Source organism: Drosophila erecta, unplaced genomic scaffold (assembly GCF_003286155.1).
Source record: "Drosophila erecta strain 14021-0224.00,06,07 unplaced genomic scaffold, DereRS2 tig00000294-arrow-arrow-pilon, whole genome shotgun sequence".
In the NCBI taxonomy this organism is placed as follows: domain Eukaryota; kingdom Metazoa; phylum Arthropoda; class Insecta; order Diptera; family Drosophilidae; genus Drosophila; species Drosophila erecta.
Window position 1 is genome coordinate 1325545 of NW_020825218.1, and position 20508 is coordinate 1346052.

The following is a 20508-nucleotide window of genomic DNA, read 5'->3' on the forward strand; positions in this document are numbered from 1 at the left end:
TAAAGCTATTATTATATTTATATTATGGCAATTATTATGCACTTACCCATCTTAGGATCAAGTTGATATGGAGGAATTCCGCAATGCGCTGGAGGTGGTGTCGATAACGGATCAGCATTGTGACAAAAAAACGGAGGCAGTCCAATTTTGTTGGCCTAGTATACACAAGCATATTACTTCAAATATATCAAGACGAGTGGTGTAATTGAAGAATCCAAAAAATTAAAAAAAAACACTGTAACAATCATTGAACCGATGGTACCCAAATATTATGATCATGATCAAACAAGAATTCAGAGAAATAGGATCTCAAAGTCGAAAAAAGTGGGTTTAGACATTATCCATTCATCAACATTTTTAAACTTTTAGATTTGTTTTAAGCTCTGATATGCATTTTTTTTTAAAATTTTATTTTTAACGGAGATTTTGGGAAATAAATGGTCACATGTCACGTGTATATTAATTGGAAATTAGGCTCCTGTACTATAGTTTTTCCAGGCAATAGTTTTTGAGGTTGCGAATTATAAGTTGTTGAACATTGTTTCTTTAGTCTATAGTGTTTAAAGTGTACGAGTTTCAGGGGAAAATTTCGAAGTCTAGCCTAAAAAAATAATAAAATCAAACAAAAATGTAAAAAAAATTTTCAATAATGTGGACTGACAGTTTTGGGTAGTTTGTGGCGGGAGAGTGGGAATGGCAAACAAATTTTTTTTAAATGAAAACAAAAAAAAAACAAAAATTTTGTTTTAAAGTGTGTTCTAGCTTTTATAGTTCCTGAGACCGAGGCGTTCATGCGGACAGACGGACATCGACTCCGCTATTGATCCTGATCAAGAAAATATATATACTTTATATGGTAGGAAACGCTTTCTTCTACCTGTTACATACTTTTAAACGAATGTAGTATACCTACGAGTAGTATATCTAGTATATCTACGAGTAACAGGTATACAAATTTAATTTACATCATATTACATTTACATACAAAGTTTTGAGCACAGAATAACAGGTACCCTTCTTGAAATTTATATTTTAATTTATAAAGTAGACACTGACGTAATTTACTTGAAATTTATATTTTAATTTATAAAGTAGACACTGACGTTCTTAGCCAGCAAATCCTTTTGACATAATTTTTATCATACACATTTACACATTCAATGTTTATACATAACCTTAAATCTTCCAGTTTAATTAGTACGCTCCAATAATAGATTTAGGATATACAAGAAATTATAAGAAAATTTCTTGGATATATATTAAATCGTGTAAAGAAGTTTTAATTACATAGTGTTAAAAGCAAGCTCGCAATTTTGTTAAAGAGACGGACTGCTTGGCAATACCTTAAAAAAGTCTTCTTGACTACAGAACAAATTTGTAAACTACATTTAAATATCTTTTGCAGGGGTAGACAAAAACTTATCAATAAATAATATCAAAAAATGCACACCGGATTCTCTATTTTTTGTATTAATATTGTTTAGGTGGACTTTCAATTGATTCCTGATAATAGCCATGCTATTACGAGTTGACGAATAAAAAAGAAACAAATAAGGAGCACGCAACCTATAATAATAACAAGCTGCGATGAGTACAGCGGCAAAAAATTCAGTGAAACTGAAAATTTCTTTGATGTCGCCGCTGCTAAACGCATATGAAACGTGCCGACCGTCACTATATGGGTTTCTACCCCCATCGATAAAACAGATGTGAACGGTACATATTTGTTTTTATTCTTCCCAGATTTCCGATCTTTTTTCTTATTTGTGCATCAGAACAAACATTGTAACACTAAATAAATTATTTGTGGGGAGTCGCGCCAATTTAGTAGAACTAATTTATCAATTACTTTACATGTTTGTTTTTGTATATTGATCAGAATTACAAAATAGAGCTATAACAGAGATAATGACAAAGCTTAAATCATTACACATTGATGTGATTATAAAAATACGTAACATTGAAAAGCATGATAACTTCAATTAATGCAGATATTTCAATAGCATAATGAGAATGAGAAGTACGGCAAAATCAAAGAAAACAAGAGGAACAACCACCAAGCTATAAGCCAGAGGCTTTTGAGTATATAAAAGCCACCACCAAATATATACACCCGTTACTTAAAGTAAAAGGATATACTAGATTCGTTGAAATGTATGTAACAGATAGAAAGAAGAGTTCCCCCCTTTAAAGTATATATATTCTTGATCAGAATCACTTGCCTGTTTGATTTGGCCGTGTCCATTTGGTTGTCTATAAGAAGCGCAATTTTGTTACAAAACGTTACCCCGCCCAAGAATCTTCTAAGACCTGTTTTCCCTGCGTCTATTTTACTTTCTTCCTTTTATAGTTCCGTTATATGGACAGACAGACGGAAATGGCCAGATATGTACATTGTAGGGTCGGATACGCTTTCTTGTACCAGTTACTCTACGAGTAACGGGTATAAAAATACTGGATAATAATTTTGAATGTTTCAAGCTTAGGTATAAAGACACATATGGTTATAAAACATAACCATAACATAACATAAAACTCCGTTTTTAATGATAAGATTGGAAATATTTAGTGAGTGCGAAATCCTAAAAGTAAATACAAAAGTAAAGAAAAGTGTAACAGAATAATATTTGCTAAACGCAAGAAGGCATTGTAAATAATACAGAAAAAATATATACATACATATTAAAAATATGTAAAATAATAGGTACTTACCATAGTTACCGGTAAGCCACTGGGAGTACCATTGGCATACGAATAAGGAGAAACTAAATATCCCATGTTGAAACTAGGAGCGTGGGTATCAAGCTTATCTGAAATGTTCAAAGAAATTGTTATACAGGCTTTATTTTAACTATACTAGTTTTCTCGCAAAGCTGGTGGTCAAATAAGAAAATAAATATATTAGGCGAACTTTGGAGTTGACATTATATGACGCACGTAATAATCGTATAGTAAATTTCTTTCTCGCACTCTTATTAGCTGAGTTTTTCTGGTTTCTCTATTAAGCGTAAAATTTTGTAGTTATAGGCTCTTAAATTTCACAAATTTTCTAATATTATTTCACGTTTTAGTTTTACCTTTTATTAATGTTTATCACAAGTTTTTAATATAGTATGTATTCTTAATCGGCATCAACGGCATAGTCGACCTAGACTTTCTGTCTGACCAACTGTTTCACATTTTATTCGTCCATGCCTACGCAAAATAGTTTAATCTAACATTCCGCAAGGACCAGATTGGACCACTATATATAATAACTCCAAAAAGAATTGCAAAACCTTTAAAAAAATAAGGACGACATTTCTTTATTTTTTTTAAATATTGATGGATAAATATATATGGATTTAAACATAACCAAATCGACTCGGCTAGTGATCCTGATTACAATATATATAATTTATAGGGTAAGAAATATTTTCTTCCACCTGTTATATACTTTTGGTCAAAGCTCTTTAGGTCGGCAAGGAATATGCTTCAGCAGTTTAGACATAACAAGAAACGGTACTCTTAACCCTCTATCTCTCATTATTTTTGAGAAGTCGATTTTTATGTAGACGTACACAGATCGATTTAAATACTGATCCCGTTTTATAATATAAATACCTAATTGGATCGGTTACAACGAGTTACTTAGTTAATAAAGCCCACCAGGCAAGGGGTAATTACCAAAAATCTCATTACATTTTAAGAAGAGGCACGTAGAGACTTACTTTTCTCACTGTGGACGGCAGTCCAATAGTGACGAAATGCACCAGGAGAGTGTGCGAAGGCGGCTACTATATATGTACATATATGCAAAGAAATGAAAATCTGCTGTAATATACCGATCATAACAAGTAATAACAAAAAAAATGCAAAATCTAATAGTCCCTTTATATAATAGTATATAATAGTCCCAATATATATATGGTTCAGGAGAAAAAACAGTGAATGCGTAAATCACAAATTTAAAAAATGTGGCTTATGGGCAGTATGAACAAAAAATATTTTTAAATTCTTATTAAAAATCCACGCGTTAACATCCGACGTTCCGTTGAAATATTCCCAAAAAAAGATTTTGGTGACACTTTTGGTTGCCGTTCAAATATTCCAAAAACAAGATTTTGTGGACACTTTTGTCGGCTTGCTTGGCTGTCTGTAACACTTTAATATGAGAAACTCTAATTATATCCTTGAAATTCCCTAACTTTTTATATACAACACATTTCCGTAGATAAGCACCATTAAAGTTAAGGAACAAACTAGCACCTTTCACCAATTCAAAACAACTAACCCATTTTGTATGAGCATATCCAAAAGTTATTTTAGGGTAATGGAACCCTTTAAATAATGCAAGATAGCATGATCTAACTTTAGTTCTACCACTTTTGGAAAAAAAAATCGCTGGTTTATCGTTTAATTTAAGTGTTTTAAGTGGTTTAAGTGTTTAATTTATGTACATTATTTTTAAAATAACTAAGTTATTGTCATAATGTTGAGGTAAGCTAATAAGACAGGTAACATATATTTGTCCATTGAAAACTTTTGATATCAAACAATTACACCTCTTAAAGAGGTAAAAACTATTGAAGTTCGCAGCTTCAAACAAAAAACTCAACTAAGAAAATACAATATCTTAAAAACTCAATAGTTTTATCTCGTTAAGAGGTGTAAAACTTAAACCAATATTTATAGGCTGCAGTTTCGCAAATTATTACTGTTTAAAACCATTGTAAAGGCTACTATATCACTATGAGTGAGTAGTCGGCTCTACAACATACGGTCTTACCGACTCTGCAACTCTTTCTATCGCACGATGTTTCCCTTTAATTGTTGTGTGGTCTCATCTCCATAATTCCAAAGACATGCCTATGTCAAAGTCATCTAGCACTAATGATGATTCGATGAACGGTGGTTATTGCCCAAAAGTCGAATGGTAATTTCGATTCTAGTCAAGAACACATATTACTAAGGCAAACAATATAGAATGGTAACAACTGTATGACAGATAAAACCATTTAAACCCCATTGGTTTTTATCGGAGGTTTATTTCACTTCGTGTAGAAGTTTTTTAAAATCTCTTTGCTTGTATACACACATACATATATACACATTCGAGTTTTACTGAATTTTTACGCATACACATAAGTGTATATAAACACAAAATATAAGAAGGTAAGTAGCGTGCCGGTGAACGATCTTCATCACCTTGTTAGCACCATAAAACGGTGGATGCCAGGATAAGTCAACGTAGCCGGTTATTTATCCGACGCGCCTTCTCACCTTAACCTTACCACTCCATCAATCGCTCTTACGTTAGTCAACATACTCTCTTAACGTTAACTTTTAGCTCAGTCTGAACCTCAATACAATCAAATATATTGCTTTGGGCAATACAGCCAAAGCATGGCCGAACATTTATAAGCTCTGTTTGGATGAAAATTTCATATTATCATACATTTCACCCCAAATTATTCAAGAATAATGTTACAAAATATTCTTAGTGATTGTTATTTATTAATTAAAAACTTAATATGTAACTATGTATTCTTTTAGAATGGGTGGAAGTCAATAGGAGAGTATCTTATCAATTGCTAGTTATAAACGTAGTATAATATTAGCTCTGCGATCCTCGCACAATAAGTGTTGGCGAAAAAATTATACTTAATACTCTAAACTAATGTACATATTGTACTGAATAATATAAATATACTTACTAAAAACAGGGCTGTGATCCGGTCTAGCAATTTTTTGACCCTTTTCCTATGTATAAAGAAAAAATTATATTTAAACCATAATTATGTTTGGTATACGATGTAAACAAACATATTAGGAATATTTATATCTTGGAATGAATAATTTATGTGTGCAACATATTTTAAATTATACTTCCCAAATAATAATAGAAAAAAAACATTTTCAGTCCAAAAAATATATTGTTTAAGGGCCATAAGAGGAAGAAAATAGTTTAGTTTTTAATGAATTCTTAAGAATCTTTATTACCTCACTTTCAGTTAAGTCTATTAAGCTCGACTTTTCTTCAACTAATAAGTTCTCAGATGATATTTTTTCATCCTCACGGTCTCCTTCGTCCTTAAAAATCTTCACTTCATCAGTACTGCATAAATCATCTCCAGATGATCCATGCCTGCTGTGTGTATGAGGCATGTTTTTGACGATTGGGTCGTATTTGCCTAAATTTTGTCAACTGCAGAAGTTACATAGACTCGCGAGACTTCTTTGCACTGCATACGATTGTACCAAATTTTAAAATAATTCATAGTCTTCAAGGGCATATCTGAAATTAAACCAAAAAGGTAAAATTTTATAAATAGCAATTGACTAGTGAAATATAGTGTATATATTAATAACACTCAGTATTCATAAAAAAAACTAATATGGTATATATGATTTGTTATATTTTAATTACATCAATAGCCGGTTGACAAATTTCGACACAATTGACAAATTATTGTCTTGGTGGATATCGTCTTAAATCTTGGATGTAGAAGCATTGCTTCAGATTGCGAATTTTAAAAAAAAATGTCGATCATCGAAAGTATAGTACAACCACGAATTATTATTCAAAAATATTGAAACAAAAGACAAATAGTGGATTGCAGTTGATGTTCACCCTTTTACAGGGATAACTTTTCTAAGCCGAAGTCGATTTCCACGACTATCATTACTTATCTAATGGGAATGCATGGAAGATATTGAAAAGCAAGTGGAATTAAAAAAAAATCAAACAACATTTTTCAATAATGTGGGCGTTACAGTAGGCGAGACCAAAATGGTATACCCACATATTTGCAAAACAAATAATAAAAGAAAAAAACTCAAATATTTTGAGTGATTTGTAGGAAGTGCTATCTATTAGCGTCTTCATGCCTTAATTATTTTGTAAATATGGTAAAGGTATTTTCATTTTTTAATAGTCTTTTAGTCATTATAAGTGAAGTGGCATATTCAAAAGAGGAAGCAACTGCTTTGCATTCTAAAGTCGTGGAGTGATTCTAAACAAAGAAATCTTGACTGCCAAGAAAAATCGTCTATGTTTCTACGTTTTTTAAATTGTGGATATTATAGTTGGCGTTGCAAATATATTTTGAGCACATATTCGGCTTCGCGTATGGTCCGTGTAAAGTGATAACTAAGAGTAAACCAAAGAACAGTGTAGTCTAGGATACGTAGAGCTATTATTATGCGATATATACATACATTGTACAAAAGACAGAGTCGTTACGAAAAGATAAAATTCCTTGAAAAAGTTTAGACTCAAATTGAAAACATCTAAACTTAACACTACTTTTATTCTGATGGACCGTTCAATGTTTTTTTGAAGGATTTAATACGATGAAATATTGCCCGTCATGGCGTTTTTTTTAAATGAAAAGGTTGGATAAAAAAATATTTTTTTAACGTTGTAAGACATAACGTTATACCAAAATTTTAATAAGTTAAATTAAAAATAACCGAGTTATAGATAAAAAAAAAACGATATTTGAATAGCAATATTTATGGATACCTGCTTTTTGGAAACCAAAAACGATGTTAAACGATTTAATTTATTAATCTGTCTTTTCAGTAAGCGTATGTTAAGGATTTAAGAAAAAAATTGTTAATTCCCTAAAGGACTTGCAAAAATTTAATGTGTTCTCCATCGACATATGTACATACATATGTATATACCGCCCCAAAATTTGTAAAGTAGTACTAGATTGACATAATGTCCATTTCACAAACAGTTTAAATAACCTTGTCCTTAAATTTACTTTGAAATAATTATTGCATCGACCTACAAGGGAAAATTTTCCCTTACTCTTACTTTTCTCAGAACTAAATGATCCTTTTGGAAAAGCATGATATATATGTACATACTACATATATATTTCGACTTTGGACGCAGCGGGATTTATCCGCTACCTGACTGGCCCGTCGGAGATTGGAACTAAACGGATAGGTAGGCAGTACGTGCTGCGGGAAATAGATAACTACATACTAGTTTAGGGTAACAACTTTGTAGACGACGCCACCGGCAATAACAAAAACAAAGCAGAATACGCATCGGCTCAAGACTAATGACACAACGAGTTTCTATTTAGAGACAAGATTATGGCGTATCAACAGGTAGAGACGGAAACGACAGCCTAAACAAAAAATATATGCGTAAAACAGAATACAGAAAACTGTATTTTCAGCAAATAAATAAACAAACATCAGGGTGTGTGTGAGTAATGTCGGCTCTCTGCATTCGAAGCAGAGGATCCGATCCCGTGTTTACATATACATGCATAGGAGTACGTACGTGTACATATGCATGTATAGCTCATGGGTATCTATACGAACAAACACGCCAATATGCTCTATAGTTTCAAACTTAATATTTAAATTATAAAAATATTCCACTAAAACAGAAAATCAGATCTGGAAGGCTTACTGAAGACCGAAAAAGTGCGCAAGTTTGGCTATGTTGTATAATCATGTTGAACCGATGGGGGTGGATGTTATTATATTAGAACTTAGAAGAGACACTTACAGTGATACTTTAGAAAATCCGAGAGATTTAAGAAGTAAAATTATATTCCTTTATACGTTAGTTTTTATAGAAATCTATCCACAAAGCCGCCAGCACTCAAAATTTTAACAAGTTTGCAGCCAACTTTAATGTTATTTTTAACACACTGTTATATGGCAGAAAAATACTCATTAAAAGTGGTTTCACAATTAAAGCTATACAAGCATTAAATAATCAGACACAATATTTTTGTATGTGCATACATACATACGTATAATTTTTATCAACACACTTGCACGAGTTTTCATTCTTGGGCCAGTCAACGAGTATCGAACGCAGCTTTGATCGCTGCTCTGCCAGCACACGAATACCGATAAACACTCATATATATTTGTTTTTGGCTTACATACACTGATACTAAGACAGCAACTTATGCATATATGTATATTTATTCATCAAAGCACAATTGCGCGCACCCGCGACGGACACCAGATATATATACACATTTTGCACTTGACATTAGGCGCATAATTAATTTATATTAAACCAGGCACAAAACAAGGAATGGTACTATAAAATAATTCCCGCTTAAAAAAGTTATCAGATTTAAAACGGTTTACAGAGCCGTACCACGTCTGCGTTGATCGAATTTTTTTAAATTAGAGCTGGAATAACGACGATGGCAACTGTCGATAAGCAAGCGTACATCGATGTTCTGCGGCGACAATTCTCGATACTTTACCTTTATCGATTGGGTCGATGTGCATTAAATCTACATATGATCAAAACACGACTGCTTTAATGTTCTTAAATGTTAAATTCGTATAATGACGTTTGTATAATTTTAAGGGCAGTTAGGTTTAATTTACGCTAAATGTCGATAAATACATTTCAATTCCAAATAGTGGTTTGAACTCTTACTTAATTTTTTAAAAGGGTTATGTACGTGATAAACATTTTGCAAATTTTATCCCAATATTTTTAATTTCAACTCTGCCATCACAATTTTTAGAGTTATGTATCTATACACAGTGCATAACTTATTATGGCAACTCTCGATTCGTTTACAAATAGGGACGGCAGCTCCTGATATCTACACAAATAAGGATATCCACTCCATTATGCCAACTGTCGGGTTGTGTAGAATTCAGGATGGTATCTTTTTTATGTGCATAAATCGGATGGCATCTCCAGAAATGAATAGATATTCAGATGGTAGTTTATGAATTGTGTAAAGTCAGATGTACAGAAACCAGGATGGCAACTCTTAAAAAGTGTATGACCACTGTGCGGTCATAGGAAAAACCTCTAACCAGTATTGCCAGGTCTATTTTCCGCTACATCTGCCTTAAAGCAATCTAAATGCGGTGAAATTTGAATATGAATTTTAATCATTCAATACTAATTTAGCAGCAGCTGTTACTATCATTAGTTTAAATTCGTTTTTTTATTACAATGTCCATGTTTACATTTGTGTTCTTAATTGTTATGTATTTTGGTTTAGTATATTAATTTTGCATTTCAGTTTCTGATCGCCTGAATAATACGGGGCTTAACCAAAGACACTAGAGTAATAAGATGCGTAACGACATATGATTTTTTTGCACACGATATTTTCGTGCTCGCTCTAGAGGCTGGCTCCAGGCTCTTTCGAATTTTTGTTCAAGAGCCAGAGAGAGCCAGCAACTCTCTTGTACACATACAGCGACAGCCGATCACTGCATGTGTGCACACGTATGCTCATACTCATTGTAAATTTGACAAAATATGCCCTTCACTTCAAAAGTTTGTGGACTTTCAATCTATATTATTTGTACTCAATTGCCACCAAGTAAAAACTCTAATTTTGCATTGCCTTAACATTATAATTATTTAAATAAATCATAGAAATAGTAAAAGGTGAATAAATGTACATAATAATACCTAATTAATTTCATAAATTACTTTATACTACAAAATATGTCGTAAGAATATTCAGCTCGCAACGTGGATAATATATTTAAAGTTAGTGATTCTTAGGTGCGCTGGTCCTACCTCAAGAATTCAATTTTGCATATGAAGTTTTTTAACTATTTAGTATATTTATTAGTACAAATGACTAGTATACAAGTAAAAAATATATGCATACTTATGTAAATGACTAATTTTCAGTATTTGAAATGCAAATATTATTTTGTTGAATGTTTTTTGTTATATTCTAATTTGATATTATTAAAAACCGCGCAATTATGGGTGGGTAAAAAGGCGCGCCATATTTATTGTTTCTTCTCTTAGTTCCTCTTAATTAAAGCTGACTTAAACTGACAAATACATAGAGCTTATCGTTTGCTACTATTTTTTCAAATTTTAATAATATATCCGTATTTATATTTAATAAAAGTTTATATGTAAAGTTCAGTTGTAAACGGTAGCTAATTCGAGCGGCAATTTTAACTAACGAATATTAAAATGCCTTATTAAAAAAAAAAATAGTCACGGCATCAATATTTAAATAATATTTTATTAGATCATATTAAAACTAAATTGAAAAAAATAAAACTAAATAATCTTATATTAATTGTGTTCATTTGTTGAGTTTTTATTATTTACCATCTAATTGTATAAGTCAATTTTTTAAATCCTATTTATTTATAAACTAAATATTTATTAATAAATTGTTTAAGCTTCAATATTTTTAGTAAGAAGCCAAGCATTCTAAAATTTTAAAGACTTTGGGCTACGTTTCAGATTTTAATTTTAAGGTTCTATATAGTAGTCATATAGTCTATATAGTAGCCTTTCGACCACATAATATAACTGACCTATCTACCATGCACAGGGATAACTGTACTAAAAAAAAAATCTAAAACTTTTTAAGCTAAATTATTGTATGTATTGCATAAAAACACACGAGGCTGATACTTTCTTAATCATCAAAACATTGAAATGTAAACTATAAATACTTAAGTATTTATTAACCAAATCACAAAAAAAATTTTGAAAATTTAGAAAAAATTTAAGGAAAATGGTGTAGAGGTCATGGAGGACCTAATAAAATAGTCAAAAATTGCTTTTAAAAGTATTTATCGATTAACACATTTTTAAAATTCAATGTTATGTCCAAAAAATTTCCACAAAATAATTATTCGAAATTACAATTACAAAAAATTGCTTGTCTGTTCGCAAAAAATTCTTATTTTAAAATCCCAAAATAATTTAATCTTTAAAAACCCGAATGATAGCGGAAAAACAATCTTAACACCTTAGACTAATTAAAAACTAACAAAGAAAAAATGTTTTTTTTTTAACTTTCTGGCTAATTTTTCTTAACCGAAACTAACGATTTGTATTAAATTATAATTTTAGTGTAGCCATTAAAATATTTATGCTGCCAGTTATTTGATTTTGAGTCAAGACTAAATTTCTCCTTTTACAAAACTACAAACGTATAGGTATATATTTGGTATATATTTATATATAGCAATTGGGTATATTTCTTTTGAATCAATAAAAGATGACCGTCTACACTGCGCCAAGAAATTTTCGGAACGACGCATCCTGTTGAAATGTGTTATTAGTGTATTAGTACATAAAGGTCTGTAATTATAAAATGACAGTGTTGGCGTTTAACACCACTGGTTTCCTTCTTTTCACATACGTCGTCAACGTGATTCGACCTTTTCCGGTTTATTCGTTGAACATGGCAGTCGGCAAAAATAAAGGTCTTTCCAAGGGTGGCAAGAAAGGCGGTAAAAAGAAGGTGGTAGACCCATTTTCGCGGAAGGATTGGTACGATGTTAAAGCTCCGAACATGTTTCAAACCCGTCAAATCGGTAAAACACTTGTAAACCGCACCCAGGGTCAAAGAATAGCATCGGATTATTTGAAGGGCCGCGTTTTCGAGGTGTCTTTAGCGGACTTGCAAAAAGATATTGATCCAGAACGTTCTTTTCGCAAGTTCCGTCTTATTGCTGAAGATGTTCAAGACCGAAATGTGCTCTGTAACTTTCATGGCATGGACTTGACTACAGACAAGTACAGGTTAGTAAGCGTCCATGTTGTCTACTTTATATATACAAATGTAAGTGCATATTAAAATTTCAATATTGGTTAGGTCAATGGTTAAAAAGTGGCAAACACTAATTGAAGCTATTGTTGAAGCCAAGACTGTAGATGGGTACCTCTTGCGAGTGTTTTGCATCGGATTTACTGCCAAAGATCAGCAGTCTCAGCGCAAAACATGTTATGCTCAACAATCGCAAGTTCGGAAGATTCGTGCTCGCATGACCGACATTATTACAAACGAAGTTAGTGGTGCCGATCTAAAGCAGCTTGTTAACAAACTGGCCTTGGACTCGATTGCAAAAGATATTGAAAAGAGCTGTCAGCGCATATATCCCTTACATGATGTTTACATTCGTAAAGTCAAGGTATTGAAGAAACCGCGCTTCGATGTCTCAAAGCTTCTGGAACTACATGGCGATGGTGGTGGCAAATCCGTGGAAGCCGTTGTTTCCTCCGAGGGAGCCGTAATCGACCGTCCCGAAGGTTATGAGCCCCCCGTACAGGAAGCTGTTTAATTGAATATGAAATGCGTATTTTTTTTAAATGTATTGCATTCAAACATAAAATACATTTCTCTACAAATTGCATAAATTATTTTCTTGGCTTGTTATATTTGTGGGCTTCTGGGAAGTCTTCCGTCTTTCAGGCATATGTTTGTTCCAGCCGTTTTTTCTGAATGTGGTATGTATTTAATATTTTTGTGTCAAGCCTCCACTTACCTGTACATTATATAGGTTCTGTTCCAAAACGATCGAGATATATACAAAGAATCCGAATATTCACAGGTATGTTCAACCTTTAATTTGTCAATGAGAATAAAATATGCAACACAAAAGCCAATTTTTGGATTTTTTTTGTTTATCTTCCCGATTTTGTTTTTTTGTCGCCCAGATTCCATCTTTAAATTATTCAGAGAGCTTAAAAGTACTGCTGGTACATTTATATTTTATTTTAAAAATGTTGAAAATGCAGAAAATTATTGGTGAAAAACTAACATTTTTTTTTATTATTTTTTAAAATTGTTTAAGTAGACTATTACAATATATTTCCCTTTTACTTATTTTACGGCTGGAAAGTGTGTTCCTCTTTCAGGCTACATAGTCGTCCACTTTTCACAGCTTATAATATTAGTACAAATATTTTAAGATTTAGAAATTGACAAATCGGTAATAGTTGCATATATTATTTTTGAGAAATTAACATGATGTTATTTTTCGTCTCTGTCATTTTATGATGAAAACTAAAGTGCTGAAATACCGTTTCTCAAATATCATGTTTTAAATTAAATGATTTTATTTATACAACTATGTCTATGTATTTGTCTTTGCAGGTTTGTCGATTGGTTAAATATCTAAATTATGAATGCACGACAAACACCTTGGTGGATACCATTCCCAACACTACTGAGAACAAGAGAAGGTGCGAAGACGACTACGATATACACACGAACAAATTATATTAAGCTGCGGTCTGTATAAGCTGTATATCGGTCTTAGGTCGTATGATCGTAAACGTTCCGAGGCGTACAAGCTGAAAAGGGACAACATATTTTAATTTAAAAGACGTTAAAAGAGTGTTCTTTAAGTTTTAAAATAGTCGAATATTACGACATAATTTAGTTCAGTGTACTATGGTAGACCTTATGATATCATCTCAAACTAATTCCGCCACTCCTAAGTACTTAATTTGGTATTTAAATTTTAAATAATCAAATAAGGGTCAAAGATCAGTGAATAAGACATATTCCACCACTTAAAGGACATATGTGTATTCCTGATTGGCATTACTAGTTAGTCTCTTGGCATTAAATCTATCGGGATAACTTTTTCCATAAGCCTTGCCTGCAGTATATGAGGTAATTTGCGACCCATAGCAGAGGTGACAGAAAAAACATTTTTGAAAGCAGTTCGATAGAAGTATTAAATAAATATAAATACAATCATTAATACAATTTTTTTCTTAAATGGATTGCTTTCTGAGTGAAGCAATTAGCCATGTGATAGACCTGATTTTGGTTACTCTTATGAAATTTGTGTATTATTTGGGGTATAGTTCTAAATTTTATAGTCTCTCAAATATGTTCAATATATAAGCGTTAACTCCAAATGTGACAGCCAGTATATAATAGGATTTTAAAGTTTTTTCGGCTAGACCAAAAAAAAAAAATTCTATAGTCAAGTTCCCCGATAATCAGATACCCGTTACTCAGCGAAATGCGAACGAGTAATTTCATAAATTTTTTGAAACACCGGTAGAAATTGCGAAAAAAAAATCTAAAATGTTCTTGTTTTGAGCGGTAGAGTGGGCGTGGAAAAATCGATAGAAAATGTACAAGACTAATAAAGAAAAATTAAAAAATATAACAAAATGTTCAAAAGTTTGAGCGTGGCAGTTTTTAGCGGTATTATTAATAATATTATTAACAGACTTGCGGTGCGCCTCTGGAATCTGAATGCTTAACTTTCTAGTTTTTAAAGTTCTTGAGATCTTGACGTTAATACGGGCGGACAGACGGACATGACCAGATCAACTCGGCTATTAATCCTGATGAAGAATATATATATTTAATACGCTTCTTTCTGCCTGTTACATACTTTTCAACGAATCTAGTATTCTCTTTTACTCTACGAGTAACGGGTATAAAAATTTAACAAATCTGTCAAAACCAATAGTTCAATTCCATTACTCCGTTGGAAAAATGTTTGCTGTTGAGCATTAAATGCGCATTTATTTTATTAAATATCAACTTCAAATTACGGCAAATAACAACTTCACTATACCACCGATTTATCGTTCGAAGTATCGACTATTATATTCGGACCTGATCCTTCGACGACGAATTAAAAAATGTAGTACTCGATTCCATTTTCAATCTTGCTTCCGTTATGGTTTTCCAGGTTATGGTAGTAAACAATATCAAAAGGAGTATCTTCTTCCTTCTTAAGATAATGCTAAGAAACAATTTTAAAAATCTAATGACTTTCCGACTTTTTCATAAAAATTTCTTTAAAGAATTAATTGTGAAGGCGGAATCTACCTTCAACTGCGATATCCGGCACATAACTCAATAAATTACTCAGCTGTTTTGGTAGTAGGGTGAACTTTTCGGATTTGCAAAAGATGTAGATTATAAATCAATTATTCAAAAATCATTTATGAAACTAATTGAACATCTGATGGTCGAATAATGTACATAAACTCCAAGGAATATGAAAAAAATATTAGTTTAATGTTAATTACCGCAGATTATGTTTAAGTAACATAGTTTTTCGGTTATTCGGTAAATCTTGAGAAAATCGAAATTAAAAACGGGAGGTATATGTAAATCTTCCTAAAATCGGGAAACTTATTATACAGATACATTTTAATAAAGTACATATATCAACTTTATAAATAGATTAGCTTGTGTTAGTTTAGTTCATTATCTTCCTACAATGCGCCGAAGTTGGATTTCAGAAATAAACTCTTAAAAACAAATATACAAAATAATTAAATAAATATACAACAAAAATGTTTTCATTCTATATGTTCAGTTATCTAATAGTGACTTGAAATTGGTCCACGTGGCTTGTATGGCTTTCGCTATATTATTTCGATACCTCCGGTTAACTTGCCATACAATGTGTGCAAAGAATATATATAACAAAACCATAAATAAGTTTAAATTAAATAATTAATACATGAATAAAAAATTAATGAAGTGAAATAAAAACACATTACAATCATGGAATTCGTGTCGGACTCTCACGGTGGCCATATCAGCAAAAATGTAATTGGCCTGAAGACTTTGATAAAGATTTACAAATATAGAGGTCCCCCAAACGAATAGTATATAATGATATTTTACATCGGTGAACTTGTAGTTTATTTTTAAACTTGGTCTTAACACAGTGTGAACACTTATCTTACCTTTTATTTGATATCGATAGGAAACTCAGTTTAGTGTGGAAAGGTTTTAACAACATCGGTATTGGCCGATAACAAAATGTAATTTTTAAAACATTATCATGAAATAAAAACAAGATGGAATGTTATAGTCGCGTTTTCGGAGCCTGCGAGAAATTTCATAATTTTCTGGAATATCGGTAAAAATTGTTCAAAAGTGTAGGCGTGGCACTTTTTGGCGGTTTGTGGGCGTGGCAAAACAATTTTTGGAAAATCGATAGATATTACAAGACTAATAAAAAAATTAAAAAATATTTTTGAAAAATGTGATATTTTTTTCCCTTTTTTATATACATATCTAGTAACTTTCTATAGATTTGCGAAAAAACTTTTTGCCACGCCCACTCGAACGTGCACAAACCGCCCAAAACTCTAACGCTTAGGTCTAATGTTTAAGTTTTTTTTTACCAGAAAAGTTTTAAATTTCTCGTTTGCACTTCCACTAGCTTAGTAACTGGTATCTTATAGTCGGGGAACTCGACTATAGCATATTATCTTGTTTTGATTACTCAACTTAACCCAATCGAAAGTATAATTTCCTTCTATTTAAGTAGATCGTAGACACGATCTAAATTTACATTACCAAATAATTTGTGATCATTTTGTGTTTTATGAACTGCAGTTTTTTGTTAGCCACGTTACTCAATGCGTATACACTTCCCAAATAAACTCGTTATATTCGACACAGAATTTGCCGTTCTGTTCCAAAACGATCGAGATATATACAAAGAATCCGAATATTCACAGGTATGTTCAACCTTTAATTTGTCAATGAGAATAAAATATGTAACACAAAAGCCAATTTTTGGATTTTTTTTGTTTATCTTCCCGATTTTGTTTTTTTGTCGCCCAGATTCCATCTTTAAATTATTCAGAGAGCTTAAAAGTACTGCTGGTACATTTATATTTTATTTTAAAAATGTTGAAAATGCAGAAAATTATTGGTGAAAAACTAACATTTTTTTTTATTATTTTTTAAAATTGTTTAAGTAGACTATTACAATATATTTCCCTTTTACTTATTTTACGGCTGGAAAGTGTGTTCCTCTTTCAGGCTACATAGTCGTCCACTTTTCACAGCTTATAATATTAGTACAAATATTTTAAGATTTAGAAATTGACAAATCGGTAATAGTTGCATATATTATTTTTGAGAAATTAACATGATGTTATTTTTCGTCTCTGTCATTTTATGATGAAAACTAAAGTGCTGAAATACCGTTTCTCAAATATCATGTTTTAAATTAAATGATTTTATTTATACAACTATGTCTATGTATTTGTCTTTGCAGGTTTGTCGATTGGTTAAATATCTAAATTATGAATGCACGACAAACACCTTGGTGGATACCATTCCCAACACTACTGAGAACAAGAGAAGGTGCGAAGACGACTACGATATACACACGAACAAATTATATTAAGCTGCGGTCTGTATAAGCTGTATATCGGTCTTAGGTCGTATGATCGTAAACGTTCCGAGGCGTACAAGCTGAAAAGGGACAACATATTTTAATTTAAAAGACGTTAAAAGAGTGTTCTTTAAGTTTTAAAATAGTCGAATATTACGACATAATTTAGTTCAGTGTACTATGGTAGACCTTATGATATCATCTCAAACTAATTCCGCCACTCCTAAGTACTTAATTTGGTATTTAAATTTTAAATAATCAAATAAGGGTCAAAGATCAGTGAATAAGACATATTCCACCACTTAAAGGACATATGTGTATTCCTGATTGGCATTACTAGTTAGTCTCTTGGCATTAAATCTATCGGGATAACTTTTTCCATAAGCCTTGCCTGCAGTATATGAGGTAATTTGCGACCCATAGCAGAGGTGACAGAAAAAACATTTTTGAAAGCAGTTCGATAGAAGTATTAAATAAATATAAATACAATCATTAATACAATTTTTTTCTTAAATGGATTGCTTTCTGAGTGAAGCAATTAGCCATGTGATAGACCTGATTTTGGTTACTCTTATGAAATTTGTGTATTATTTGGGGTATAGTTCTAAATTTTATAGTCTCTCAAATATGTTCAATATATAAGCGTTAACTCCAAATGTGACAGCCAGTATATAATAGGATTTTAAAGTTTTTTCGGCTAGACCAAAAAAAAAAAATTCTATAGTCAAGTTCCCCGATAATCAGATACCCGTTACTCAGCGAAATGCGAACGAGTAATTTCATAAATTTTTTGAAACACCGGTAGAAATTGCGAAAAAAAAATCTAAAATGTTCTTGTTTTGAGCGGTAGAGTGGGCGTGGAAAAATCGATAGAAAATGTACAAGACTAATAAAGAAAAATTAAAAAATATAACAAAATGTTCAAAAGTTTGAGCGTGGCAGTTTTTAGCGGTATTATTAATAATATTATTAACAGACTTGCGGTGCGCCTCTGGAATCTGAATGCTTAACTTTCTAGTTTTTAAAGTTCTTGAGATCTTGACGTTAATACGGGCGGACAGACGGACATGACCAGATCAACTCGGCTATTAATCCTGATGAAGAATATATATATTTAATACGCTTCTTTCTGCCTGTTACATACTTTTCAACGAATCTAGTATTCTCTTTTACTCTACGAGTAACGGGTATAAAAATTTAACAAATCTGTCAAAACCAATAGTTCAATTCCATTACTCCGTTGGAAAAATGTTTGCTGTTGAGCATTAAATGCGCATTTATTTTATTAAATATCAACTTCAAATTACGGCAAATAACAACTTCACTATACCACCGATTTATCGTTCGAAGTATCGACTATTATATTCGGACCTGATCCTTCGACGACGAATTAAAAAATGTAGTACTCGATTCCATTTTCAATCTTGCTTCCGTTATGGTTTTCCAGGTTATGGTAGTAAACAATATCAAAAGGAGTATCTTCTTCCTTCTTAAGATAATGCTAAGAAACAATTTTAAAAATCTAATGACTTTCCGACTTTTTCATAAAAATTTCTTTAAAGAATTAATTGTGAAGGCGGAATCTACCTTCAACTGCGATATCCGGCACATAACTCAATAAATTACTCAGCTGTTTTGGTAGTAGGGTGAACTTTTCGGATTTGCAAAAGATGTAGATTATAAATCAATTATTCAAAAATCATTTATGAAACTAATTGAACATCTGATGGTCGAATAATGTACATAAACTCCAAGGAATATGAAAAAAATATTAGTTTAATGTTAATTACCGCAGATTATGTTTAAGTAACATAGTTTTTCGGTTATTCGGTAAATCTTGAGAAAATCGAAATTAAAAACGGGAGGTATATGTAAATCTTCCTAAAATCGGGAAACTTATTATACAGATACATTTTAATAAAGTACATATATCAACTTTATAAATAGATTAGCTTGTGTTAGTTTAGTTCATTATCTTCCTACAATGCGCCGAAGTTGGATTTCAGAAATAAACTCTTAAAAACAAATATACAAAATAATTAAATAAATATACAACAAAAATGTTTTCATTCTATATGTTCAGTTATCTAATAGTGACTTGAAATTGGTCCACGTGGCTTGTATGGCTTTCGCTATATTATTTCGATACCTCCGGTTAACTTGCCATACAATGTGTGCAAAGAATATATATAACAAAACCATAAATAAGTTTAAATTAAATAATTAATACATGAATAAAAAATTAATGAAGTGAAATAAAAACACATTACAATCATGGAATTCGTGTCGGACTCTCACGGTGGCCATATCAGCAAAAATGTAATTGGCCTGAAGACTTTGATAAAGATTTACAAATATAGAGGTCCCCCAAACGAATAGTATATAATGATATTTTACATCGGTGAACTTGTAGTTTATTTTTAAACTTGGTCTTAACACAGTGTGAACACTTATCTTACCTTTTATTTGATATCGATAGGAAACTCAGTTTAGTGTGGAAAGGTTTTAACAACATCGGTATTGGCCGATAACAAAATGTAATTTTTAAAACATTATCATGAAATAAAAACAAGATGGAATGTTATAGTCGCGTTTTCGGAGCCTGCGAGA

At 31.6% G+C, this 20508-nt stretch overlaps 2 protein-coding genes and 1 long non-coding RNA gene across 12 annotated transcripts in view; 2 read left to right on the plus strand and 1 right to left on the minus strand.

Annotated features, from left to right (window-relative positions):
- Positions 1-9235, minus strand: part of LOC6555877 (protein pangolin, isoforms A/H/I/S) — a 36249-nt gene extending 27014 nt beyond the window's left edge. For 2 of the 9 annotated variants that reach the window (XM_015153148.2, XM_001982718.3), the window contains exons 1-5: positions 8519-9233; positions 5983-6277; positions 5697-5742; positions 2713-2810; positions 47-155 (exon numbers count right to left, since the gene is read on the minus strand). In XM_015153148.2, coding sequence (XP_015008634.1) covers positions 47-155; positions 2713-2810; positions 5697-5742; positions 5983-6147 — 418 coding nt within the window. In that variant the 5' untranslated portion in view covers positions 6148-6277; positions 8519-9233. Of the gene's footprint in view, positions 1-46; positions 156-2712; positions 2811-5696; positions 5743-5982; positions 6278-8518 lie in introns of all 9 variants that reach the window. The other 7 variants (XM_026983406.1, XM_026983405.1, XM_026983404.1 and 4 more) reach the window with 7 other exon arrangements.
- Positions 9236-12096: 2861 nt separating this feature from the next.
- Positions 12097-13126, plus strand: LOC6555878 (40S ribosomal protein S3a). The gene is made up of 2 exons (XM_001982719.3): positions 12097-12517; positions 12591-13126. Exons 1-2 carry the CDS (start codon positions 12177-12179, stop codon positions 13054-13056), a joined length of 807 nt encoding a protein of 268 aa, XP_001982755.1. The 5' UTR covers positions 12097-12176; the 3' UTR covers positions 13057-13126.
- Positions 13127-16463: 3337 nt separating this feature from the next.
- Positions 16464-17863, plus strand: LOC113564654. Of its 2 annotated transcripts, XR_003408186.1 has the most exons (3): positions 16464-16626; positions 17175-17233; positions 17779-17863. It is a non-coding gene; the product is annotated as an uncharacterized LOC113564654 (long non-coding RNA). The 2 variants fall into 2 exon arrangements; XR_003408187.1 differs by lacking the exon at positions 17175-17233.
- The last annotated feature ends 2645 nt before the right edge of the window (positions 17864-20508 follow it).

Excerpts from the sequence above, each read along its gene's own strand:
- LOC6555878 (XM_001982719.3), top strand. The coding sequence starts at position 12,177 with ATGGCAGTCGGCAAAAATAAAGGTCTTTCCAAGGGTGGCAAGAAAGGC. Across the intron at positions 12,518-12,590 it reads TTGACTACAGACAAGTACAG|GTCAATGGTTAAAAAGTGGC; the intron begins GTTAGTAAGCGT and ends AATATTGGTTAG.